Source organism: Micropterus salmoides, unplaced genomic scaffold (assembly GCF_014851395.1).
Source record: "Micropterus salmoides isolate LMB-PRFRI ecotype aquatic unplaced genomic scaffold, ASM1485139v1 Ms_hic_scaffold_17, whole genome shotgun sequence".
NCBI lineage: Eukaryota > Metazoa > Chordata > Actinopteri > Centrarchiformes > Centrarchidae > Micropterus > Micropterus salmoides.
In genome coordinates this window covers 13874247-13902205 of record NW_024040817.1, presented here as the reverse complement: position 1 = coordinate 13902205, position 27959 = coordinate 13874247, and the positions used below count along the sequence as shown (strand labels likewise).

The window sequence follows — 27959 nt, the reverse complement described above, 5'->3', positions numbered from 1 at the left end:
TTTCTTCAATTTACTGCTTGTCATTTTTGTGGCAGGTTTTCTTGTGTGTGTGTGTGTGTGTGTGTGTGTCTGACACGAGTGACTCATTGAACGCAAACACAGGAACAACTGGAAATTAGCATGCCCACGTGAATATTGAGTCTCACACATGTGTACCCTCCTCCATGGTGACTGCTGATCTCGAATAGTGGTGTCCTGGCGGTGGGGTTTTGGGCCGGATTGGGTTGGTTTACTGATATTGACAGCATGGCCTTGTCTGGCCTCTTGCCAGTGTTGAGCTAGCTCTTGCTGACTGCTCTAGACTCCTATAAATCAGGGCCAATTACTACGGTGGTGCCTCTCCTCCAGTCGCAGCCCTGCCCTGCAGAGAGCAGGGATACAGGGAGAAAGGCAGGGGAGCTGCTTTCATTCCAATTAATGCTACTGCTGCCCTCATCTCTGTTTGGCAAATATGTGTAATTCCAATGTCTTGATCTTGGTTTACCCTGCCATTTAAATAAAATGGTATCTCATCACTATCCAGTGTGAACATGTATCTAGATGATTTTTTAAATTTAGTTTATCCAATAAGATAAATTAAGAGTTACATGTTCTCCTACATTGAAAAGTTTAAAAAAACCATTTAAAAAATTGATTATCTGAGAAATGCGATGTCACAAAGCTGCAAACATGAAGCTCATGAAACTGATATTTTGGTGATATGTGGTTTTAATAGAACAGCAATCATATGCATTGTAAATAAGGTCATAATAGCACATGCGCACATAATCTATCAAGATTTTCTTCAATGTAAAGGTGCTGTATGTACAGTACATGAATATGTAAATAGTTATACATAAACTGTCCAAATTACCCATGCTGTCTGATCAGCATCTTGATATACCACACATGTGAGGTGGATGGATTATCTCGGCAAAGGAGAAGTGCTCACTAACACAGATTTTGACAGATTTGTGAACAATATCTGAGAGAAACAGGCCTTTTGTGTACATAGAGAAAGTCTTAGATCTTTGAGTTCATCTCATGAAGAATGGGTGCAAAAACAAAAGTGTTTCGTTTAGAATTTTGTTCAAAAAAAGGTTCATTGTAAAAAGCACTGTAATTACAATTCCATCCTTGTGCTATCTTTGGATGCCAGATTTACAATAAGAAATAACACAGCAGTGTTGTACAATCAAGTATATTACAAGTTATATTCAGTGACAGAAAGGGCTAAATATGGTGTGCAAAAAAAAGGGGGGGGGGGAATTGTGTTGTCCGTGTGTGAGTGTATGAGTATACAGTGCAGCGCTGTATGCTCTCTGCCTATGTAACGTACGCTAGATTTATCATCCTCACTTAATATACTCATAAACATTCCCTGGCATGTCGCGGAGGCTGTGAACCCCCCCCGCATGGCTGGCTCGGTAAATTGGGCCTGTGTAAACCATTCTGCCCGTCTAAAATACAGTGCGGCAAATTGAAATCCCCAGTAAGCCTCTGTAGCGGCATGTCACAGCTGGGTAGGGAGGAGGGAGAATGGAGGTTTTTCTCATTTACCACCTGGAGGTTTTTGAAGTGTCATAACCAGCTAGTCTCCCACACACTCTTCTATTTCTCTCTTTAACTCTCTTTTGCTTTTTTCCCTCTTTGTCTCTCTCTCCCATTCTCTTAATCTTCCATTCCCTAGTCCTGTATTCAATCCTCATCATTCTGACACACAAGGCCTGTATTTATTATATATTTAAGAATCCAGATTCACAAGCTGACAGGCTGAGGGTAAACAGCAGTCACAGAACCATCCGGAAAGAGAGACAAGCTTGGTTATTAACCTCCAGTGGGGCGACCAGAAGAAGCCAAGAGAGAATTAGATTTAAGACAGAGGGCGGGGGCGGGGGGGGCGGGTAGTTTATTCTACTAGGGCTGTCCCCGACTAAGGATTTACACAGTCGAATCAGAATCGTCAAGTCCTGCCTATAGTCGACTGATAGTCGAATCGTGTGTTTTTGTGAGCGGCGATTGCGATTGTTACTGTATTGTTAATTTATTTACGTACTTTTAAAAACATTTATTGAAAGTTTTATTCCTTTTACATATTTATTTACAGCATTAAACGTTGAAATGTATATTGTAATAGGCTGTATATTAACTTATTGGGAGAAAACTGGTAGTTCTATGTAAAATCAGATGTTGGGCACCCACATATCACCAAAATGGATTGGCTTCGCTGTGAAGCTTCGTCAGTGAGATTGACAGTCGAATCAGGATCCGCCCATCGAAGCATCGAATCTTCGACTATTGGGGGTCAGCCCTATATTCTACATATCTAAACGTTTGCATTTACTTTATGCATTTTGCCATGAAGAGGAATATAATCAAAAACACACCACTAAGTCCACAAAAATCCAACATTAAACCCACTCACCCCATCCCACCATCCTTCCAACAGTCGGCATTCCTCTGAGACCTTCAGCACCCATTCCATATTTCATCCCGGGGGACTTCTTCCGGCCTTTTTCTTTCCCCTTGGATAACTTCGCTCTCTGCCTTCTCGCCCAACACTGTAAGTAATGGGCTGGTTTTGACCCTCCATGCCTCATTGTGTAAGATTTCAGCTTCTGACCTTAAAAAATGAAAGCAAATCGATAGGGCGGGACACATGAATTCCAAAGCCCAGGATGCAAGCCAAGCCTGGAGGAGGAGGGGGGAGGAGGAGGGGGGGGGGGAGCTCTGTGTACTACTGAAGGGCTAAAACAAAGAAAGAAAGCCCGAGAAAGAGAGAGAGGCTTTCAATTAACCTTCAGCGCTGACAGCAACACTGTGTAGTGTCTCCTGTTTGTGCAGGTCAATTTGTACGTGTCACAAAGTATGTTAAGTACTGTGTGTGTAATTTAAGCTACAGTGGGCTAGGGAAAAATAAAACGAAGAGGAGAAGGGGAGGGGGACGTAAGGTGAAAGCCTCTAAGTCGAGGCTTGAACTGCAGCTGTGCACATTCCAGTGACTTTGAGTGGGAGAAAATAACTCCCATGGAGCACTCAAGAGATTAAGATTCTTCTATACTACTGCCACTGCATGAAAACGTGAGTGACTGGAGACTAGTGCTGCTTTTTTTTCATTCTAGTCTGTGCAACCAAGGCTACCAAAGCAGTATGAGGCACAGTCTGCTGGAGGAGGGGCTAAATTGGGATTTGGTGTGTGTGTGTGTGTGTCTACTTGTCAAAGTTATAGACTTGAGTCAGACTTAAGTCAGAAAAGTGGCAACTTGAGAACTTTACTGCTGTGGGATTTAACTTACTAAATAAAGACTTGACGACGAACACAATTAACTCTCAACTTTGTCATGCCTTCATTATAAAGGTAAGAGGGGGAGAGGGCAGGAAATGAGGGAGAGAGAGATGCAAAAAAGGCCGGTTGGATTTGAATGCGGGATGTTGTGGTTCATGGTTGACGTCTTAACCCTGAAGCCACGTGTGTGATCTTTTGACTCTATAATAAAAAATTAGTTAAATGGTCTTGGCTATGTAAATAACATTATTACAGATTAGATCGGACATTGTTCACATGCTTATCATGGCCACCATTCAGAGAATTCAGAGACTTTCATTATTACTTTGTATTTTTTGTATGAAGACTCGTGATCTATGTCCTACAGGACTTGAGACTTGTCAGTTGGAGTTACCCCAAAGGACTTAAAACACCTCTAGCAATGGGGCACTGTAAGGTGTTTCAGTGTTATAACGTGGCGTGTGTGTGCACAAACACGGAGGTGTGTACAGTGTGTGTGTGTGTCCAGCACAGTGAGTGGCTACCCATCAGTTCCACTTAGCTCAGCGTGGTAATTGGCCATCCATTGATGGACGTGGCTCCCTCTTCACGCTCCAGGGACCCCGGTTCTTTGTCTGAGGAGTGGGCGGCAACACGCTGGCATGGCACACACGCTTAAAATAGCGCACCAAATCAGCCATGCTTCAGCAGCCACTGCTAACGTGTGGGGCGGATTGGAGGGTTAATGCTGTGTGTGTGTGTGTGTGTGTGTGTGTGTGTGTGTGTGTGTATTTGCGTGTTTAACTGTGTGTGTGTTTTTACGATATGGTATGAGGTATTGCGCTTCTCTCTGTGGAGGATAAAGGGTTGATGTGGTTAACGCGAGCTGCTGGTGGTATTTAGTCATGTCCCCCTCTCTTTCTGATCATTTTTTCTTCTCAGTTTCATCAATCAATCACTTACTTTATTGCAGTGTCTCTTTCTCTCTTCCCTCCTCACTCACCCTCTTCTAGTGTTTCTCTCCCTTTCTCTCTCTCTCTCTTTCTGCTCATGCCCACAGGGTCCTGGATCGCTCTTTCTGTCACTATGTGCAGAATCCCTGCAATAGAGATATAAAAAGGCTGTGAGCAGGGGGCCCTGACTCTTATACCATAAATCTACTCTAACAGCACAACAGACAGATGAGAGCAAGGGAGGGAAGAGGGCGAAAGAGAGGCAAAAGAAGAAAGGGAGGGTATCACATTTGTAATACATATTAAATAAATCTTGGAAGATAGAGATTATTCTAAAAAAATATGTTCATATTGCGATGTTTATGAAATAGGCTGGGGAGGATTTTCTGCATCAAGATATCACACCCTCGGAGGTGTAAATTGTTTTACAGTGTGTTAAAATTGGTTTTGAGGGTATGAATAGTAAGCAGGAAGTTGCCATCATTTAAAACTGCTATAAGCTGCTGGAAGCGTTATGACCCCTAATTTCGGAGGGTCCCCTTGGTGAAATGTTTACTTAAAATAAAAAATATAGAAAAGTTTGCACTCCAGTTGCATGTTTAGAGGAAAAAAGCACTTCAGATGCAATTTATTGATATATATGAAGATATATATATTCTTAAACGGTGACTAAAAGTAATATAAAGTGGGGAAAGTGAATATTAAGTGAATATACAGATATAGAATGTGTCGAGTTGTTTTTTTGTCAGGACCTTTTTTTGTCTGTGAAGAAATTTTTCCCCCCAATGCATTTGTGTTATTTGAGACTGAGGTTAGAAGTTGGTTTTCTTGAAATTCTACTCATTAATATCGACTTTTGGGTTGAATGTTTTCATCTATTAGTGACCCTAATCTCATCCTCTCAGTCTCGCCACCCTAAAATGTCTACTCTCATAATTGCAGTGACATTGACACTGGTAGTGCCTGCTGTTTCTTCAAAAGATATATCTTTTTCCCACTCCTTCTCACACTTTCTTCTGCTGTCTCAGGAATGTTAGCATTTTTTTTCACACCTGTCAGTGTTTTTTAACTCTTTCACTTACCCTCCCCCTCCATGTCTTTAAAAATTAAAACCTATTTTTAATTGTTTGTGGGGTGGTGATGGCGCAACGGATAAGATGCCTTTGGTGTGAGAGACCCGGGTTCAATCCCCCACTGTGACCCATCCACCATTGTGTCCCTGAGCAAGACACTTAACCCCTAGTTGCTCCAGAGACGTGCGACCTCTGACATGTATAGCAATTGTAAGTCGCTTTGGATAAAAGCATCAGCTAAATGAATAAATGTAATGTAATGTGTTAAATCGTTCCTCTCTTCACCCTTCTTTTCCCAGCAGCCCTATGCTCCACCCCCTCATCCCATGGCTCCTCCCAGCCCTAGCACCAACAGCTGCAGCCAGGGAGGGGCAGAGCAGCTGAGTAAGACCAACCTGTATATCCGAGGCCTGCCACCTGGGACCACCGACCAGGACCTCATCAAACTCTGCCAACCGTGAGTACTGGGAGCAATTACAGTTAAATACAGAAGATCCTCCTTCACACATGCAAATGCCACTATGGGGTGTACTTGGCCATGATGTGCCTCTCCTGGCTGTATGTATTTAGCAGTACATGGTGTAAAGCAGTGGTTGGCAATAGGTGGCCCACGGGCCAGAACTGGCCTGCCAGCAATAGTGTCTGGTCCGCGGCTAGATTGCTTTGATAGCAGAAAAATAAAAAATATATAAATTGATAGCGGCTGGTTCTGAAATAGATCTCAGTCTTGACAGTAACAGTTACTCACACATTCACTTCCTCTTAAGTGATTGTGCCTCCAAAATAAAAGCATGAGAAGTTTATTGAGAGCTTTGACTTTGAAGAGTTCACACCTCTGAAAAAGCCGTCAGTAAATGTGTGATTGGATTCCCTGAATTTCCTCAGGGAAATGAAAAGTGTCCATAGGTTTATGAATGCGGATCAAACACCGGGACGTGCACACACACACTGCAGTACGTGCTTTATTGTGAGCATGTGCAAAAGTGTCCTTATAATCAATTTGTTTAACAAGGCAGAAAAAAAATATCTGCAGTTATTTCTTATGAGTACCGCGGCAACTGTGCTAAACGTGCACAGGATTAGCCTGTATGAGGATTTCAAATAATTTCACTTTGTTCTGGCCCGCCATGTGATGGCTTGAAACAGCCTCTGTTGGATTGGATGTTCGTTTACGTGTAGCTGCCCATTCCACACCTGCGCAGTGTGTACCACAGGCTCTCGCGCATCAGTAGTAACGTGTTGGGCAGTAATACTGGAATATTACTTTTCCCAGTAAAGAGTAATGTAAGGGATTACCATTTCCTAAACAGTTACTAATCCAAGTAACGCTGCGCTACTGAACACACCATCCCTGACGTAAATGCGCGACTGCGCTGCAGCTCAGTGGCACCGGACCTGTTGTTCAAGTCAGCTGTTAGCCAAAAAGCTAAAGGAAGACAGGAGAACAGAGAGAGAGAGAGAGGTATTTTTGACAGCTGTAAGTAACGTTATTGCCATTACTGTGTCACAGTAGTCTAAAATGTAAAGAACATTGTCGTCCGTTGTAAACTTTGTGCGACCAGCAAAAAGCTCTGCTTTCCCCATCAACAGACAGGCAAACAAGCCCTCTGCGGGGTAACCATGGCAACGGCCTCTGTGTAGCTGGCACGATCCCGTGAAACTGTCGTGGTCGTTCTCGTCTCACGCACACGCCCGCTGCCAGAGTTGAAATGTCAAACTTTTTCCTACAGTTTATCAACAGACAGACTGATCTGCTGTTTGATCTGAGTTTCCTGAATAATATAACTGTATCTTTAGGCCACCAGGTCTTAAAAAGGAGACTTTGCTGCTGTCTCATATTCATTAAAAATAATCTATTAACTTCTACTGAACTAATTTGAAAGTTAGTAGTTATATTATTTATTTATATACTCAATTATTTCATGTTGCACATTTAGCTGTTGAAGTTTGGTAAAAAAATGTATACAAAATAATAATTATTATAGAGAGGTTGCGATGGTGCAGTGGATTAGACACTTATCTAGAGCCACCGCCAGCTTGATCGGGGTGGGGGGGGGTCAGTATATTTCCTGCTTTTTTGCCCTTTGCCAATCACATGCCTGAATAAAACTTACTTGACCGCCATTTCAAATGTCAATCGAAGCTGGTCCACCTGGCCACCGGTTATTGTTTGCACGCCAGCCCAAAATTGGCAAATTTTTACTCTGTCTGTAGTTGGATAATCAGTCACTTGCTTAACTGCTCTATCTTTCCTCTTTTGGAAGAAAAGACCATAGGTTGCACCTTTATATACAAGAGACCTCATAGACCTGTGTATATTTGTGATAAAATATTGTAAAATATTTCAGGTAACAGGCTGCTACATACTTCGACACATAATTAGACCCCACAGTTGTCGTTTTGATAGACAGGCATTGCTATATGGACATAAATTATATATTGAAACCCTTAAATGCCAAACTGATCAAACTAAAATGTTCTCCTCTGAGAAGAAAATTACAGGCATGAAAAAAAGGTCCATGTACAATAGCTTGCACACCCCATTAAACCGCTACCATCTGAGTGTATTTTAGAAACACACACAAAGGTACTCATAAAGCTCTGCCAAATGTTCTTGATAGAGAAAACACACGCACACACCTGCCTGCACACAGCTCAATAAGGCCTAATAAAGCTTAGATTGGCCCACCTCCCCCAGGAATCACAGACCAAGACCTCATCAAGCTGTAACAAACAGTCACAGGGGCTTTCTCTCCCTCTCTGTGTCTCTGTCTCTCACGCACACACTTAGACACACAGACGCACACAAGCAGCTTTGTTCGGCTCCATTAGGCCCTTTCACTTCTAAAATGGTGAAAAGGGGGTCAAGATCATTAATGGAGACAGGGCCAGCAGATTGTGAAATACAGGCCGTGAGCGAGTCTGTCTGGTTACATAACCTTTTCTTGGCCATATTTCCAGAAATGTCCTGGTCAAACGCGGCCAATTATTCAGTGATCCTTTGGAGACAGGAACATGCTGTCCAGTATATTTGGTAATGCTCCCAGTTGCTGTGTCATAAGTCATGCATTTCTTCTTGATACTGACCCATCAAAATTCCATTAGCCTGAGAGGCGGCCCGATAAGACTTGAAAAAGCACTCAGCATTTTGACATTGCATATCTGTCGTTTAGCTCTTGCATTCACCAAGTTGTACCGAGTTGGACAGTTTCAATTTCATTTCTAATTCCATATGATCTTGAATATTTTGAGCATAACTATTTGGAAGGGCAAACCATGTCAGAGCTTATGTAAAATACCGCCGTAGTGTTCCTGTTTGTGACTGTAGATTTGCATTCTAATACATAGCGTTTCCCCTGCTTGTTATGGAAAGCTACTGACTTTGTTATTGCTTGGATCTGCCTTGCTGTCCTCTAGTGGCTGTCCTCTTGTTCAACTGTTTCCACAGCTCCTCTCTCTCCCATCCCTTCCCTCTGTGTGTGTATCGCCTGCCTAAGAGCCCCCAAGGTTGCCTGAGGTGTGCTGTGCCAGTGAAAATCCAATGCCACTGAAACTCTAATTAGCCAGACTGTGTTTCAGTGGCAGGCGGGTGGCAGCATTCTAGAAAAGGTCATGCAACTGCAGTCTGCAGCACCCTGGGTCCCCCTCAGGTTTTACCCCAGATGCCTAGTCCCCCTCCAGCACCCAGCACCTTATCTCCTTGCCCTCAGCCCCATCAGCTCTCCACAATGGAGCTGAGGGCTGTGTTAAACCTAAATCCTATCCTAACTGTGGCGTTGTATTTTTTAGAAAAAATGGAAAACTGGTAGAGTTTGAGTCACATTAGCTGGCTTAGAGATTTTTCATCATCAGTATCATGGGCCTGTCTGCTTTCTCGAGCCTTACTGCATGTGAACATGAATGTTTTGCATGCACTCTTGCACAGATCCTTGTGAGTGCTGGAAGTGAGACAAAAAAAAGCATTTTTTTGTGCCACTTTGTTGTGTCACACACATTGAAAGGCAGCTCTTGCCACCCTGGTTCACCCCTTTCTCAAAAGCAAACATGCTGCGGCCAAACTGATGCATTCTTGACAACAGGCCATATCGTAGCTACTCATTGAAGGCTTTTGCACACCACCTGAGAGATGCCAAAAAAATATATTCTGCCTACTGTGGTTGCAACCCTGTCCTTGTGAACTCTAATATTTTATTGCCATGATTCTGTCACATTTTTCAGAAATCTTTATCAAGGACTCATAAACAAATCAAATCGGTTTTGCTCATTTTGGTCAGGGTTAATTTTATATTATTTTCTTAATATGTAATTTACGGATTACTGATTTAAAAGATACATCCCTGCCACACTATAGTAAAAATGCAACAGTTTTTCAAAAAGCAGCCTTGTACTACGCTAGTTTGCAGTGGTAAGGTTAATGGTGACAATACTGCAAAGGTGTTGATACCAGTCGTGTTGCTCTGTTTATTGATGCTGACTTTCAAATGCTATCCATACTTGTTACTGTAGATGCTCTTTATTTACAGATGTCTACAGATGTGATGTGATGTCATTGTTAATATAGACTAGTTTAGCTGACTGCCACCCCCAACCTTTCACAACCTGGTAACCAAGCCTTAAATTGCGGACACACAAACATTCAGTTGACAACAACTGAATATGCGTTTATTTTAGTTACTAAGGCCAAGATTTATTTGTGACCAGTCACCTCCTTCAACCTCCCTGTGGTCACTGGGAGTAAAAGCAAAGACTTAAGAACGCCAAAGTTCTCACAGCGGTTGGAGTTACATGCCGAGAGCTGTTGAACGAGTAATTAAATGGATTCGGGTGGGTGCTTAATCTCTGTTTTATTCAGCTGGCTGGATGTCGGGTTCTCCGCAGCCGTCAGCCTGATATATGGGCGAAGACGAGAGGCCAAAGGAGTGGAGTGGGGATTTGTTGGCTAAACACCCAGATAGTGAGAGGCCTTCCTACTTGGCTGGCTGGTTGTGTGAGTGGAAGGATGGATGGATGGAGGGATGGATAGAACAGCCGTTACTGTGAGAAAAATTCCTTGGCCTAACCAGCAAGATTGGGGCACTGGGCCAACCCTAAGCCCAACTCCAACCCCATCCAACCCAAAGATAGGTGCAGCCAGCACAGCCAGTACCTCCAACCCAGCCAACAAAGCCAACCGAGCCCCCAAACACTTTATGGCCAGGCAGACTTTATAACCTGAATCACCAGCCAGCTATTAGGCAGCACCCACATTTTTCTTTCACAATCCACCACCCAAGAGAGGCATAGAGAAGATGGAAGCAGCTTGTTGGACGAAAGGATGAAAGAAAGAACGAGACAGACTTCTTTTTTATTTCTTTATGGGGGCCCACACCTGGAATAACATGGACAAAGAAGTTCACATTTTCTCTGCCAGCAACTAAACCTCAAACTCTTCGATACTTCTCTTCTTCCCCCCCCCATACTAACTCCTTCTCATCTGCTTTCTCCATTCCCCTCCTTCTCCTTTGGTTCTCCTCACCCAATTTCAGCCATGGCCGAGCCACAGCTGCGCCCTCAGTCGCACTGGCTTTGCCTCTGTGCCACGGCCTGATCAAACATACAGAGTGGGCCAAATCAAGAGCTAATCACCACCAATTGTCTAAATAACCTTTCCTGTGTGTGCTGAGGGAATGGTGGAGAGGGAGCTGGAGAATGAGGAGAGAGAGAGAGCCATAAGGTATGCTAAGTAGAGGAGGTGGGGGGGTGACCCTGGGACCACCTGTTTTGATGGAGCAGACGCCACATTATTTCTTAATGGCTCTCTGAGGTCCAGTGTTGACATTACCTGCCTAGCTATCAGTCGGCTTGTCCCGTGGCTCTGTTTCAGAAAATTGACAGAGGGGAGTATGAGCAAAGGCCTCAAAGTGCCAAACTTACCATCATCCCTTCCAGCTGTACAACTGCACTAGAGCCAGACAGATACACCAGCAAGTATTATCTGCCCATTTGAGCTTACCACCAACATTTTGATTTCTGTATATATGTAGGCCAATGACTAACAAGAATTTGCGTTACAAAATGTCTAAAGATCAAGGTCACCAGCAACCACCATTTAAGTTTACCTGGCTGCAGTGATGTAGATGTGTACTGTAGGGGGTGTCTGTACACTGTGACATCAAAGGTGCATCTGAGCACACCTGTCACTGCTGTTCAGCGTGGTGTTAAGCCGCTCTTTAATAACCATATTTTAGTGATCCTATGAAAAATGTTTCTTTGTTATATGTTTATGTTAAAAAGGAATATCAGCTGATGAATCGTTATCAGATTTTTTAAATTAACCGTAATGGTGTCTCACAAATCCAGTTTTGATCAAGTTCTAATCCAAATAGCGTGTTGCTTTTTTCTGACTGAATGTGTCTCTTTTGCATAATATGTCTCTCTATCTCTCTTGCTGAAAGCCTTTCTCTTCTCTCCCAACCATAACATGTCCTAATCTAGTTAACCATGCATGGTCAAGTTTTGCGTCACTCAGAGCATAGAGAGATAGTGGTGCTTAACCTCAGAAAAGTATTGAGACCGCCACAGGAATGGCCAAACTAAACTACTCCTACAGCCACAGCTTCACGCTGAGTAGAAGCATCTGCTATTCCTGGAACCATAACCCTTCAGAGCTCTTTTTCTACGCCTTTCTCGCTCTCACTACCCCCCATTTCTGTTTCACACTGTTCTCTCTTTCTCTCTCACTGCTATCCTCTGTTGCAATTTCTCTCCTCTTCGTGTGCTCTCTCTCATCTGCTTTCTCCCATCTCTCCATCATGTTAATCTCTCCACTTCTCTGCTCCAGCAGAAGTGACACAGTCATTTCACTGACCGGGCCAAACGGACTAAAATGCAACGCCTTTTTCCTCCCCAAACATCGATTTTAGAGTGAGGGTGAGCAGAGAAGCTGATTTGGCCTTAGGCTGTTTTTTTGAATTATTTATCCCCCATTACCGGATACATGACACGTAGATAGTTTGCCTATTTAGAGGCTGGAAAGAGCATCTCTTCTGCTTTTGCACTGAAATTGACTCTGTTAACAGTTAATGCTGTAACTGTTAGTTTCATGAATGATATTTTTAGTTTATCAGATGCTTATTTAGTATGAATTTGGGGATTAGATTCACACAAATTACACACAGTCTTTTAAAAACAGTCACGTTTTCTGGGTACTTCACTGCCTTTCACCTCAGTATGTCTCCAGGAACTAATAGCATGGCAAAAACCATAGCAAACAATCCAGGCATCACTGTAACACTCCTCTGTGCCTCTCCCCACTGTGCTTTGCATTTTATCTTACTCCAGCTGTACAGCGGAGGACAGTTTTTAAGCTCCAACAGAAGCGTCAGCAGAGTCTCTGATACAACCAGACTGATTGACGTGAGGGACAAAACATGAGATCACTGGACTCTCTGGCTTTAACACTCTATCCTTCCCTCCTTCCTCCCCTCTCTTTTCTCCCATTTTCCCTCAACTGACTTCACCTTTCATTCGAAGCAGTATCTAGAAAGCAGAAGCAGCACCAGCACAGATGAGATGTGTTCATTTGTGCGTGTCAGACAGCAGTGCATGGCATGTGGATTTGACAGGTTGGACACTTCCAAACAAACAGGGGCGATTCTGCAAGGCTGGCTCTGAAGAGGACTAGTGTGTGTGTGTGTGTGTGTGTGTGTGTGTGTGTGCGTAAGAAATAGAGAGATTGTAACTAGCTGTATTCAGAACAACAGGCTAATGCTCCCTGCCATCACTAACTGTTGCTGTTGTTTCTTCTTGCACACTCGGTTAACACACACTCTGTAGTTCACTTTCCCAGGCTCAGTCTGAGGCCCTTTTTGGGCATCGTGTCTCTGTGTAGAACATGTTTCCTGCTTTAACTGTCTTATTCTCTCAACTTGCTTTACCTGTACATTCTATAAAAGTGTAAAATATCTGTATTCCTTATGACTGTTTGCATTTTATAGAGGCTTTTGTACAGAAGAAAATGCCATCACTCATCTTTCAAATAATTTATTTTAAGCAAATTTCAAGAGTTATTAAATAAAAACACCAAAATTAACACATATAATTAAATAAATAAAAGAACAAAGAGACGACGAGAATAAAACAAAAATGGATGACATTTCTATGCTGTACAGATTCTTGGTTGACGAGGACATACTCAGTCCACTGGTTAAGAGTCCAGATGGGTGGCAGGATCAGGCGAACAGGGCACAGAAATCCACTACTGTTCATCAAATATGAAGCTACAGCCAGCAGCCTGTTAGCTTAGCTTACCACAAAGACTGTAAATCAGCACCTCTGAAGCTCACTGGTTGCCTTTATATATTTTTAATCGGTACAAAAGTGAAAAAAACAAAAAAACAACTTGCAGTTTTTCTGGGGGGGATCTTTCTTTGTGACTTCCTGTGAGATGAGGCCAGTCCACTGCTTTCAGACAATAAAAATTCCCACATATAACTCCCCATAAAACTGCAACTTGTAATTTTTATTACGTTTTTTTTACTCCAAATGAAACTGAGTTTATGTTAGCAAAGATTAATTTGTCAGCACAAACAAACAAAGTTGAGACACACAATGGTTAACAGTGATGTTTGATTGGTTGCGTTTTATATGTACATAAACAAAACAATTTCAAACCTCATGCTAAAACATATCCATTTCTGATCTAAAGAAGTCTAAAGTTGTTGGTTTCCAAAGGTGGTTGTCCTCTCTGCCTGCAGCTCGGTAAAACTGAAATATGATATACCTTCAGTTGAAATACATGTGCTGGCTAATTAATTTTTGTTTGCTGCGCTGCTGTTGTTATACCATAGTTTCAGCATTGGCGTGCACTCATGTTAAGTGGGAATTCAGTCCTCTCCAGTTGCATACACTTTATGCAACTATATAAAATTCTGCAACTTATACTGCTTTTTGTTTTTTCTTGTGTCCTTTTCTCTCTTTCGCTGTTATGTTCTTTATTTTTATTTTACTTTCAGAATCAGTTTTATTGCCAGGTATGTGTACTAAACTGCCTTCCTTGAACAAAAAAGAATCTTCAAATTCACCGAAATTTTAGGACTTATTATTATTTAGTAATTGTTCTTAACATCTTTCTTTCATATTAAAGCCAATACATACTGTACCTGATCTATGTGGAATTACTTTTATACAGATAAAGGGTAGTGGGAGTGTGTTAAATTATTTCCATCTATCTTGAAATGTGTAATTTTGGCAAAATTTTGAGTTTTGTATTGATTTATTAATAAATTAAGAACAGGTCATTGATTTTTCATGAGAAGCAGTTAAACAGCAAGACAAAAATGGAATACATTCAAAGGAATACAAATGGACCAGACCTAGATGATTGATCCAATCTCATCCAAAGTGACACGGACTAAATTGTGGGAACAATTTACCTGATGGAAGCCCCGTGGCTGCCAGAATTTTTAAACTTTCTTTTATTGAAAATCCCTTAATGCGAAGATGAATTGTTTTAAATTGAGCTCTCTAACAATGAATTCAGAACACATGCTAAAACTTTTAAATCACCTTACTTTCCTTTATGTATTGCCTGACTGGAGCCTGGCGGACGTATTGCCGCTTGCAGCTCTAATCTATTTCTATTATGTAGGAATGTGGGAAAGTTTGAATGGTTCTAATCAACTTGTCACCCATTTCACAATTTCCAGGTAAAATGAATGTTCATGAAAAGAAATCACATCAGTGGGGAAATATGGAAAAATAGAAATCAGAATAGTTGACAACTATTGACCACAGTGGGTTTGAGCACGGCCAACTTCAACAGAAGTGGCTGCGGTCACTGATACTGTTGGAAATTAATGGACTTCAGGGTACATGTTGATTTATGTTTTTTGTCGACCACATTATATTTGCTATATTTTGATGCCCAAATGTACTAAATGTACTGCAGTGTTGCCAATGTGTTTCGTGCCCCGTTATTGTGACATTTGTTGAAGTAGAAAAATAAGAAAAAGGAAGAGCAACCACTTAAGGCCGGATTACCTTTCTGTTCCAGAATGCTTCCCACATTTAAAGATGTTAAAGGTTTGCCACAAACCTGCCAGCAAAACACGGGGGAATCCCAACACCTTAAAACATGAGAAACTTCTGCCAAGAAAAAGATAGAGTGCTAAAGCCAAAAAGGGAATTCCATTCCAAATCCATTATCCCATTTGTTGAAGCTTTTTGATTTATTTCCGCTCATCCTTGCCAGTGCAATATTTTTATTATTCTGTAATGGTTTTGTAATTTAGACACCATTTTCCTTTAACAAAAGTATGGAATACTTTTCCATTCAGCAAAGATTTGTATGTCTTAAAAATAGATGATATTAAATAAGTACATCTAGTAATTTGATTTGCCATGCCAGGCAGCCTATATCTTTGACCCAACATACCTTTTGTGATTAAAAACAAAAAAGGAGAGGGTTGAAGGTCGACTTTGGACTCAGTTTGTCATAGTCTCCATGCAGCTCCATGCTGGGATATAGATTAAGGTCATTACCACCAAACTGTTAGCCCAGAGGCTCAGAGGTCATGAGAATAAGTCACTGATCTCCACTCAGAGGTGTTGGACTGAACAGCTGCTCTGCTCCCTGTCAGGTGTCCATCAGGATGCTTTTGCCCTTCTCTGTTTATTTCTCTCACTGCATTTCTCATTGTATTCATTGGCCTGTCTTCCTGTCCTTTCTGTCTCTTTCCTTCATTTTTTCTTTGTCTTTGTGCAGTCCTTTTATTGTCATCTGCCTTCTTATTTTAGCCACCAGCCTTCTTGTTATTTTACCCATTCTCTAAAAATGTCTCTCATTTATAAATGCTTGGTATCTTATGCTGCTCTTTTTATATGTCACAGTACAAATGGCGCATCATTCGGCTGACTACTGATCATAAAAGGTTTTGTTTAATATTAACTACCCAAAAGCAATTAGATTTCATATTCTTTATCAAAAAACTAAGGCTCTAGATCTTAATTTTTTTTTTAAGTTTTTGTAAACCGTTAGTAATTTCAGTTGGAGATTGGAAACTCTAACAGTTTTGCTGTTCTGTGTACCCAAAACTGCTGTCAGTTCAGTGTGTCTTTTGCTCTCACAGTGCAAAACATTAGAAATAAAAAATACATATAGATATATATTTAAAGCAACCAAACAGATTTTCAGTGGTCGCATAGCAACTACAGCAGCGACAACATTTCATAAAAGCATCTGTGTAATATTTCCATCCAGAAAGATGCCCGGTGGACAGGAGGCCTGACCTCTGTCTGAGCCACAGAGATGTGCAGGCTGTGGGACACGGTAGCTGCTATAAGACTGGGGATGACAGTCAAGGGCAGTTGCCACACACTACTTTTATACAGCAAGATGACTCCTAATCCTCCTGGTTCTCAGTGACAAGGCATGCACATGCACTTACTATATATGCACACACATGCACATTCACAACAACATAGTCTTACCTTCTCTGTCTTTGCACCATATCATGTGTTTGTATGTGCTGTTTGTCTGAGATTTTCCATTTTTAACGCTCATCCTCTTTGTATTTTGCTCTTTCCTGTTTCTCCTTTTTTAACTTTGATAAAAGTATAAAGAAGTCATGTTTCTCTGCTGTGTCCTCTCTGTGTGTCTGCCACAGTGATACCTGTCTCTTGCATTAGCATCAAAGACTTAACGAAATAAAACACATCCTATGAAATTGTAGGTTCTCTTGAGTGTTGTTGAGAATAGGCTTAACTTATATTCTCTCTATATGTGCACATACTTACCGATGACCGGAGTGAACAAAATACTTTTTACCTACTACTGGCTAGAAAACATGGGTGACTTGGCCGTTCCTGTTCCAAAGCTAAAAACTAGAAAACACAAGCATTAATCTGTGATGATCTTTAGCCTGCAGCTGTTCCTTTTACTAAAACTGGCTGACGGATTCTGTACTCAAACATGTCTTACAATACAATTGATGTCTTACACAAAAAGACTTTACAGGAAATTGGCTCATCTTACAAATGTATTATTACTATTTTATCTGCTGATACTTTATGCTTATTTTTAGGAAAATTGTTTTAAAAGGTTTTCACTACCTGAACTAATTGATAAAAAAGATAATGTATTTGAATGCTACTCTGTGCAGTGGTATCATCATTGCATATTTTTGTAATAAAACTATGTACTTTTTAGGCCTACGAAACCCCTTTTTGGATAAAATTTGCTGCACAGAGCAAATAGTACATCTGGATTGTGGGTGTCTGCTGCACCTGCTCCAACTGAGCAGATCTCTTAGCGCTGCACCTTTTTTCTTTTTCAGCAACACTGTCTACATTCTGCTAATTATTTAGCATAAAGGCCAACAAGAGGTGATAAATTGAAGTTATTCTGCTTTTATACACAGTAAAGCCAAACCCTTTCCACGTGTGTGTCTTTCTCTTTACTTCATCTACCTACTGTTCAAGACATTGCCTTGTTGTGTACACATACACACACACACACACAGACCTTTGGGAGAGTGTGTTTAAAGGCTGAGAGCAGGTCTCAGCAGAACACTTGGGTGGTCTGTCCATCCTTTCCAGCTCTGTGCTTTCCTGTGTACCAGCAATACCACAGTGATGTGTTGTGGTTCTGGCCAGCTCTCTCTCTGCCCACATACTGTAAAGAGCCACTTCACATTCCCAGCTCTGATGACGGAAATGAAACACGCCTGGATCGTTTCATCCAGCAAGAGAGCGAGAAAAGAAATGCACCATCGGGATGTCACTCTTGTGCATGCAGCTGCCCTCTTAAAAACGTAGCTGAGCTTTCGGCTCAGCTTCAGTTTTATCGCATTTCAGTGCCCAGACAGCTGTCAAACGAATGACATGTTTTACATCCACCACAATTTGTGCATTTTCATCAGCCTAAAATAGCTCATAAAGCCTCTGTTTTTTACAGGCAGTTTCATTTCTGGCGTCTTCTTTTCTTGGGGTTGATCCGATATTGCATCAGAATGATTGCCATGGGATTTCTATTAGGAAGGAGGAGGAAGAGAGAGACAAAAGGAGAGAAATGAAGGCTACAGTATAGGAAAGAGAAATGGAGAGGGTGGTAAAGAGACATTAAGAGAGAGAGCAAGAGAGAGGAGAAGATTTGTGAGGAGAAGGGCGGGCCGAGGGCCAGCGGAGTCAGAGATAAGAGGCTGCGAGAGTGATTGAAATAGGATTAGTGGAGACAGGCTCTGCATCCCGGCCACAGCATCACAGTGTTAAACCTGTGCTTCACAGGGCCTGCCTCTGTCACATCAAAGCCTCCCCAGGCCTGCCTGGCAGAGAGGCGAAGGAGCCGCCAGCAGGGTCGACCACAGCCACACGCGCGCACATACATGCGGATCCATCCGTCTCCAATATGTCTCCATTATGAGCAGAAAGCTGGCTCCTTCCACCTTGCCTTTTCATCTCGCTGCAGTGTCTTTGTGGTGTGTATTTGGACCGCGGAAAGGATGCATTGATGAGCCATCTTTAACATTTAATGAGGCAAGCAGTGATGAGTTGGCATTGGAAAGCTACTGTCTCCTGCTTCCCCAGAGTCCAAACTAAGTTTTAATGAGAACTTTCCCCCAATTTGTGCCAAAAGCTCTGAGCTTTTTAACTGTTTCCCAGTCTGAAAGCATACAACATTTTTTCAAGTACCGGAGCAGTGCAGACACCTGAGTGCAAATAAACAGACTGGCCTACAAGAATAAACATACTTGGGCAATAAATCAATACAATATATATACAATATCAATATTGTGAGATAAGATCCAACAAAATGTCTGATTTTGTTACATTATTTTTGACATATATCTTAAATCTTGTATTTTCCAGGTGTTAAAGACTGCTTTATAGTTGAGTGATATCATTTTTTGAATGTTCTAGCTCAGTTAAAATAGAAGTGACATTCTTGTTTGGTTGTCACATTCACACATATTTAAAAAAACAAAAAATTCACTTTTTTAATTCATTTTTCATGAAGTGTTTCTTGTTGCTGGATGTAAAACATCAACATTTATGAATTTGTCAGTATCACCTAATGCTAATTTCCATCTGGTTATTTAATCAATATACAGTTTCTCAAAAAAATCAATATAGCTTGCTATGTTTTTGCTAATTCTTACATGTTAGTTCCTCTGTAGTTTGTTTCTCATCAAACACTGAAATACTGCAGTTACTAACCCAGCTCTGCATGTTCTCTAATCAAATGTGCACTCACTGTTCCATGTTCATCTTGTGTACTTATGCTTGAGAGTGCCTCAGTGTGATCAAACACTGCACGTTAGTCCTGTTCTGTAGCAGTAGATTATGGATCCCTATAGCTAAAATGGCCTGTTTATCTGGAGAAGAGACACAATCCACTGATTGGTGACTGCTGTCTCTGTGTGTGTGTATATTTGTGTGTGTGTGTGTGTACTCATGCGGAATATGTATTTGTGTGTGTGAGCTGGTAGTTTTCCTCTCGGAGCTCATCAGTTCATATCCACCACCCATCCCACCGCAGCATGCAGTAAATAGAGTCTCCGCCACTCGTTGAGAAATGGCACAATTATCCCCTGCTGGTGAAATATGGGCTGGGATGCACCACTGCTTCTTCCCTACAGTATATATGTGTGTGTGTGTGTGTGTGTGTGTGTGCACCAAACGTATAGAGCGTAGCCGCCTTTCCCATGCTCACTCATTGTGATGTGTGTTCAGCACACAGGGAATTGTTCGCACTTAAGTATTCAAACACAGACATGTATACATCACATGCACAAGTGTAATTGTACAAGCAATGGTGCAGCTGCACACACACTCCCACATATAGAAATACATACAGTATATGCACACATGTAAACTGCCACACATACTGTACTTAGAGTGCTACAGTGCTTCTCGCCCTGCACACAGTGCATCATGTTGCAGTTTTAGCTGGGACAAGCAGATAGAATAACTCACTGTCAGTCAGTAAGGTCAGTCTTCAATTCCAAAAAAGTCATGACAACCCACTGTCCACACAGTACTGAGGGAGAAAGAATTTTAATACCTTTCACTTTTGCTGGGAGCTAAGTCAATAACACAATGAGCATAGTGGTCTCTCTTGGACATTTTTTCAGTGTCAGAGAGTCAAATACATCTTACAGCTTATAAATTGGCTATATTAGTGAAAGAACCCAAAAGCCTTGCACACTTGTATTCACTTCACTCAACGTTTTTGGCTTCAGACTTTTACTAGATAAAAAATGATATGGGTAAACAGCACCGTTACCATTATATGTAAACATTGCCCAGGAAAAAAACAATAACAAATTACAATTAATATCATGTTCACTCTTTCAAATGCTAATTAATAGCCAAAAGATGTTGAGATATCAGACGTTATGCCATGCTGTTTAAAATGTTTTGTTAACCAGATGATTATGTAGTAGAATAAATGAGTATTGTTATTGGGTTATCTCACTGGTGAGAGCTTAGGCTTTTTGTTCATTGTGCAGTTTTTAGATATGAAAGGAATTCATCATAATTTAATGTTGTACTGTATACTGATATAACAACTTTGAAGATAGTTCACTGTGCTTGTATGCTTTTAGACCTTTTGAAAAATGTTCAGTGACTCGCCCAAATGTCACAGGGCTGCACATTCATTTGAAGTCAGCCATAAACATAATGTTATTAACCTCAAGTGATTTCTCTTTCCGCTGGCTTTCGACATTTGTGCTACTTACCAAATTGCTAGCTGCAACTAAATGGCAGAGTATAGAGAATAAGACATGTACTTCAACCGTGGGATGGCAATCTAAGTGAACAGCCCCACCAGTCAAAGGTCCTGTAGGTCATTCTGAGTCAAAGAGACTAAATTGAATTTCTCTGTCTTTACAGGTATGGAAAAATAGTGTCAACCAAGGCCATTCTGGATAAGAACACCAACCAGTGCAAAGGTAAGTCATTAATTTGTCTGTCTTATACACCCACCTTGTTTTAGTGCACCAGCTATAACTCTTGTCACAGGAATAGCAATCCCAGCCCTCGCGTAAATTTAGACATCAGCCTAGGAAGCCTTGCGCTGTAAATCAGTGATTTAGGGAGTAGCTGGCTTAACACTGCAAGAAGGCTCGGGTAAACAACCTGCTCTCGGATGGTGCTGCCCTGCTTCAGAGGATAAGCAGGGAAGCAGTCACTGTCTCAACCCCTCCCTATCGCCTCTTCGATTTCCTGTTTTGTCATATGGAAGACAATCTTTTGGAAAGTGTGTTTCTATAAAAGGTCGATTAGTGTCTGCACAGCAAATGGTGCGCACATGTGGCGATGACATTAGTTCCTCATTTCAAATTGTTTCTGGAGCGCACACGCTACACACATTTACATGCTTGAACATACACGCATACTGGACCAATTAGAGAGCTAACAAGCAAGTTGGGATTAGATAAAATCTAATTACTATCATTGTCACACTCACCTTCTTGGGGCTCTATTTTCACTTTAGCCACCTGCCCCACATGGCTGGGAAGACTCGCGCAATAATTTTTATTTTTTTTGTATTGCAATCAGTTGTTAATAATCAAGACCAGCTTAGTCTTCAATGAAGACAGGGAGCGAGAGGGACAGAATGGAGCGATAGAGAGATGAGAGGGGGAAAAAAAGATTAGTGTGCTACTTGCCCCGAGGTGCCTGGCAGCACTGTTTAAGAGCTATTGAAGTTCCATCAATACTTTTAATTGCTTTTTGTGGTTTCCCGGGCTCAGAAGTGTAGCCTTTCAAGGTGAAGCTGCCTTTTTAACCCTGCTCCACACCTGAGTTTATTCTGCCAGGCATGCTCTGGGTCAAAATGTTCTGCCTTTTAGAGGATAGAGAAAAAAAGAGCTGATTATCTTGACAGGTCCTTTTTTGTGAGTCCTACAGGCTATTAAAGACAAGACTGGATGCATGTTAGTAGGAAGGATGTATCTGCAGGTCACAGGACACAGTCTTTTTCCTCTTTAATCTACCCTATGCTAAGTTGAGCATGGTTAGGCCGATTGAGATTGGAAAAAAGTAGAGGTAAACCTCTATCAGGTTCTGTAATGAAAGAAATAGACTGCTTGATCACAGGTTATCACTCTCTGTGTCCAGCTGACCCAAGTTATAAACAGCACAAAAAAAATCAGCTCAGCTTAGCCACTGTGTTATGCGGGAGACAATGTTTCCCATAAGTCACCATCCTGGAATGCAGCGTTGCTGAGATGCCAAGAAGCAAATACAAGCAGGTGTATTTTATGAGTGGAAAGGATGGTCCTGCTCTGCACCCAGTGAGAGAGAGGGTGGTGAACTGAGGGGAGATGTGTACGAAGAGAGGAAGAAAGAATAACCTTGACGAGAAAATTACAGTTCTTTAGTGTTTGAAAGACAAGTAGAGGAGAAGAGAAACTCCACAAAATCATACATTCTGAAGCTACAACTCCACATCTCTCACATACATATCCCACAATCTCCTGAAAGGTGAGCAGTTATCAAAGTGTAAATCAGCCAAGCAGGCATATTGAAGCCTTGATGGGCTCTGGCGTGCATCTGTGCTCCCAGTAACAAAGCGAAATTGACACATCGTCCTGATCTAGTCATGCATTGTTTCCAATCATCTGACCCCCTGAACCTGACACTTGTTTAAATGTCAGAATGGCAGCTTATCACCACGTGCCACCATCACACAGTGAGCACCCCTCTCCTCTGTCTCTTCTCCTGCTCCACCTCCTCTCCTCCCCCTTGTGTTATTTGTGTTTAGTCCGGCTCAGTGAGCGCACTGCCAAAACAACGTGAGGAAAAATGGGATAGCGAAGAGGTCAGACAAGTCATCTCTGCGAGAGAGCTAGTGTGAGAGACAGATCGACAATCATCTGTAACATATCTCATACTCACTAACGCCTCTACTCTGCTTTTATACCCCCCCCCCACACACACACACACACCTGTGTTATTAATTCAACAAGTTTGAAATTGGTTTGACTTTATATATCTGTTCTCAAACATGTTTGCACGTTTTAATAGTATGGTGCTATTATACTTTATTGGTACAGTATATCCTTTATTATGATGATCATATACCTTACTGGCAGGATATGGTTTATTCTACCAATGAGTTGGATAAAAATTCACAAAATGTAATACAAGTAGAGACAAAACAGAAAGACAGTAAGTACTGTATATGGATGTGTACAACTAAAACCTATTCTGCCAGCCCATTTATGTATCGCCCTCATTCATTTCAATACGTTTGTAGATACAAATGGCTCTGGCAAAACACTTTTCCACTCAACATTTACCACAACCCAAAATGACGTCATCTAGCAAGGTCCTACTTTGGCCAATCAAATATGTATAAGCACGCATTCCTGTTATCAGACCACTGTAACATCAGTGGTGTGTTACCTGGTGATTGCCTCCGTAATAACTAATAATAAATCCTGTCTCATACTGTTATAAACCGCTATGTTGTGATTTGGCATCTGATAACCTTTCATATTTTAAAACTTATTAAATCAGTTTAATAAAACAGCAGATTGTCAATTCCATGATTGTTGCTTTGTAATAAGATGTAATACATAATTTGTCAAAAAAAATCATAAACATATGAAAGTGCCTTGAGCATACAACCCAGATAAGTGTATAGCTTCTGTAGGGATATATATGTATGTTAATTTACCTTTACATGCATCTACATAAATGTTGTTAAAGGCTGATGAATGTCTTTCTAAAGCAGAAGTTATTTTTTGCATCGATAAAACTCCTATAAAAAGAATGAAATTGAGCATGAGAGAGATGATAGGAAGATGGATAGCTGATGATATCGGAGGTGGAATAGTGAGCGTGGGAGTGGAGGCTGTCTGTTGTGGAAAAGCAGATAAACAGTGATGACGCTTTCTGTACTTACAGGTCAGGTGTTAGGAAAATGCGTATTTTAGTGTACATACAAACATAAACCAACGCAGGTACGGCACCCACGCACAAACATGAACGCACATTGTTTCCCCGCTTCCATACATCTATCTATACACTTGCACAAGTATGTGTAAGTGCTATAAAGCCGTGTTTTTACCACATCACAAAAACTACACACTAAGACCATGTATTACATCTCTCCCACGCACTCAAACACACAAAGACTAATCATACCCCCGCACGCACTCCCCTTCCATCTGCCTGAGGTGCGTTAGACTCTTGCAGCAGCAGTGGCCATGCAACAGATCTATCGGTCCTCTTCCTTACATCACAGCATGTGTGCCTGCCTTTTCTGGCTGCTCTCCTCCACCACTGCACCACACAGGCCTTTCAACAAGCCTCTCTATCTTCCCAGGGCTGACTCACTTCCTCGTGCCCTACCTTACTCTATGACACGCACACATACAGGCTTCCAGGCACACACATAAACTCATACTCTTGCAAGGGTACACAACAGAAGCACATAAACTGTGCATGCCGATAAATACACACACACATGTTTTGGATGTAGCCCAGTTCAGAGAGAAATGGGAACAGGAAGTTGTGAAAGGGCTTTAGGGCTGTCAAGCGCTGTGGGTGAGAGGAGGCATTCAGCTCTTCATTTCTCTCTCTCTCGCTCTCATGCTCCTCTGTACTCTCACACTGCTTCTCCTCCCCTCTCTGTCTCTGTATTTCTCTCTCGCTCTCATGCTCTATCTATATATCTGTCTCTGCACTTTCACATTTACTGTAGAAATACAGCAGAGATTTGGGGTTTGCATCACAGACAGAGTGGGGGATTGAGGATGACAGAGAGAGCATGAAAAGGAATAGACTGCGAGAACCCAAAACCGCTCATTTGCCATCCATGCCCACAAGGGTCTCTTAAAAGGCAGTGGCGGCATTTGAAATAAAGCAGGGCTGACCGAATGGAGACATTTTATTTTTCCTGCCAGAGCCCAGAGGCAGAGGAAATGACCTCAGCCCTTTAAAGGACCTCCGTTTCCTCCTCAACTGCTGGGAGATAAGCCTGCGCCGAGATTCACCGGTCTGACTGGCGCTCTGCCGCGACGGACCACCGCACTGCATTGTGGGAGATAGATGAGATGAGAAGATAGTCTCTCATGGCTGTGTGTTCGGCAGTTTGTTGTTGTTCCTTTCTTTGCCCTGTAACTTGTCATCCATTTTGAATGAGGATACTAAAAACTCCACAGGGCATTGCATAAAGTCACATCTTGAAAGAATTACTGTCGTCTTTACTTTATTATGTGGGTTACGTGATGCAAAACACGCTAACTTCCTATTTTGTCCCAACAAATTTGTCATGTTTGAAGTTTCAAAACATTTATTGTAAAGATGAAAGCAACATATGTTTGATTGAATACCAATCTGAAAAAAATGTTTTTGAATGAATTTACAGCAGAATGTCCTTGAATACTTTACCTAAAATGTGGACACGCTGAACTCCTTCCCTTTTGAATAGTGGATCAATTTAGCTTAGCTGGGCTGCATGTGAAGCCTCCGTATGGTGCAATTTATAAGCCTGTCAGAAGCTTGACCATTACAATCTGAAGCATCCCTTGCCCTTACCACAAGATCAGCCTAATGGAGAAATATAGGCAATGTTACATTCTATAAAAACAGATTTATTGCTGCATCAGTGCCTGAGTGGAGTATTGCATGACTTCGAGTATAAGGGCTATTGATGAATGAGGTGATGCTCTCCAAAAGGCCTGTTTTTCATTGTCATGTGTATTCGTATCTGTGTATTTTGGCGGGGGGGCTGAGAGTGCTTTTTGCATCCGTTATTGGTTTCTCATTAGAGGGCTGAGATATAAACATTTGTCTATGTTGTACATGGTGCCGGCGCAATTAAGGATTCTCTTTGCCGCCCCCTCTGCCCTTTGAAAGTGAATTATGTGCAGATGAGAATCTCGACTGAAGTGTGGCCAACAACGGACCTTTTCCAAATGCCTCTGTTCCCTCAGAGCCATTCCAGAAAGAGGCGAGATCAGCTGAAGGAGAGACGGAGAGAATGCATGTGCCGTTTCCTGCTTGCATTGGGTATTAATGACTCTAATTAGCAATAGCTGAGGGATAATCACATTGTTTTAGACAGATTTAGCATGCAGACCCTCATTGGATAACACCCGCAGCCTTTGTTAGAACCCCCCAATCACACACACACAAAATCCCATCCCTTCTTTATTTCCCCCTCCTCCCACAATCTCCATTCCAGTAAGTTCCAAGTTGGCTCTTCAGAGTAAGCATCTGATTAGCCAAGTTTGTCGTAAATAGAAGCAGTCGCTGCATTCCTTGAGCTCTGACCTTTTGTACCCCCTCCATTTCCTGTGCTGTTTTTGCATGCAGTTTGGTCGTTGTGTGTGTGTGTGTGTGTGTGTGTATTTTTTGTGTGTGTGTGTGTGTGTGTTTTTTTTGTGTGTGTGTGTGTGTGTGTGTATATGGTAGAGGTCGTGTTGAGGTGAAATCCAGGTGCCACAGAATCATGGATCAAAATAGACCAAGATTTCCCAAGAGCAATTTTACACACCACTGCAAATTTGAGGAATTTGTTAATTTCGGAAGTGTTATTGTTGACTGTCTTCTGGATCCAAACAAAGACTGAGAGATATGGAATAAATTTCAACAAAGTACAAACAGACTCTTGGGAGTCTCTGATGCAGATTGTGTCACCACTGTGGCTTTCTTCTGTAGTCATTGGCTCAATCCATTTTACAACACGTCCCAGAGCTCCCCTTCCTTGTCGTGTTTGTTGAAAAATGCCTCAGAGGGCACTGGTGGAAGGTGAGGGGGCGTAACTCCAGTCATCTCTTATCCCGGACCTAACCCGGGGATGGCAGGGGAAACCACAATGCGAGATATGGCCTTCCACTGGCCTGCCAAGGCCCTGGCTACTTGCACATCCCCTGACTAATGATCATACCCTTGATTAGTTAAGGAAGGCATAAATCATAACTGCAATGAAGAGGAAGGCTAGCTTGGTGCAGCCAGGCCATTCCTCATGAATGACTAACAGATGCAAGACAAAGGAAATGGGCTGCATAGTTGTTCAGAGGAATTGGACACTTTGTCTTTGTCCGAATTTCAATGTTTGTTTCTACCTGGAGATTTTTGCCCTTGATCTTCATTGATCCGGCGATGTTCAAATATTTAGCCTATCGTCTTGTCTCGCTGGTGCTTTCAAGCCTAGTACCTGACGTGATTACATTGCTTAGTACAAATGACTGCTCAAATGGGGATAACATGGTTGTGCACAAGATGGCACCCAGCATGAATACTAAAGTTAGCAATTTCCAGGTATAGCTGGAATGAGAGGAGAGCAGGTATTTTAAGATACTCTACATGTGAAGTGCAAGGGAAGTGAAGTGAACGCAGGACTGCACCTGCTCTATGTGTAAAGATGTGGTGGTACAGCTTGTGGCACTTTCAACATCAACAGGTACCATAATGAGCAGCTATTCAAGGTTATTTGACTGACTTATGCGTGCGTGCGTGCATGTGTGCGTGCGTACGTGTGTGCAACTGTGGCCACACTTGTATTACTATGAATACACACAGGTGGTCGTGTGTGTACTGCAGTGTGTGTATGCTGGCATTTTTCAGGTTTGTGTGTGCTTGTACACTTGCGTATGTGAGTCTGTGTGTGTTCTTTGAGTTATCCATGTGAGTTCTGTATAGACACTCATTTTTTGCAACTGGTCTCAATTTAACAACCTCTTGACAAGT

General features: G+C 41.9%; 1 protein-coding gene across 11 annotated transcripts in view; it reads left to right on the top strand.

Moving 5' to 3' along the window:
• Positions 1 to 27959, top strand: part of rbms3 (RNA binding motif, single stranded interacting protein) — a 305125-nt gene that overhangs the window by 138593 nt on the left and 138573 nt on the right. For 9 of the 11 annotated variants that reach the window (XM_038725790.1, XM_038725794.1, XM_038725793.1 and 6 more), the window contains 2 exons: positions 5570 to 5727; positions 21144 to 21202. In XM_038725790.1, coding sequence (XP_038581718.1) covers positions 5570 to 5727; positions 21144 to 21202 — 217 coding nt within the window. The remainder of the gene's footprint in view (positions 1 to 5569; positions 5728 to 21143; positions 21203 to 27959) is intronic. The other 2 variants (XM_038725792.1, XM_038725800.1) reach the window with 1 other exon arrangement.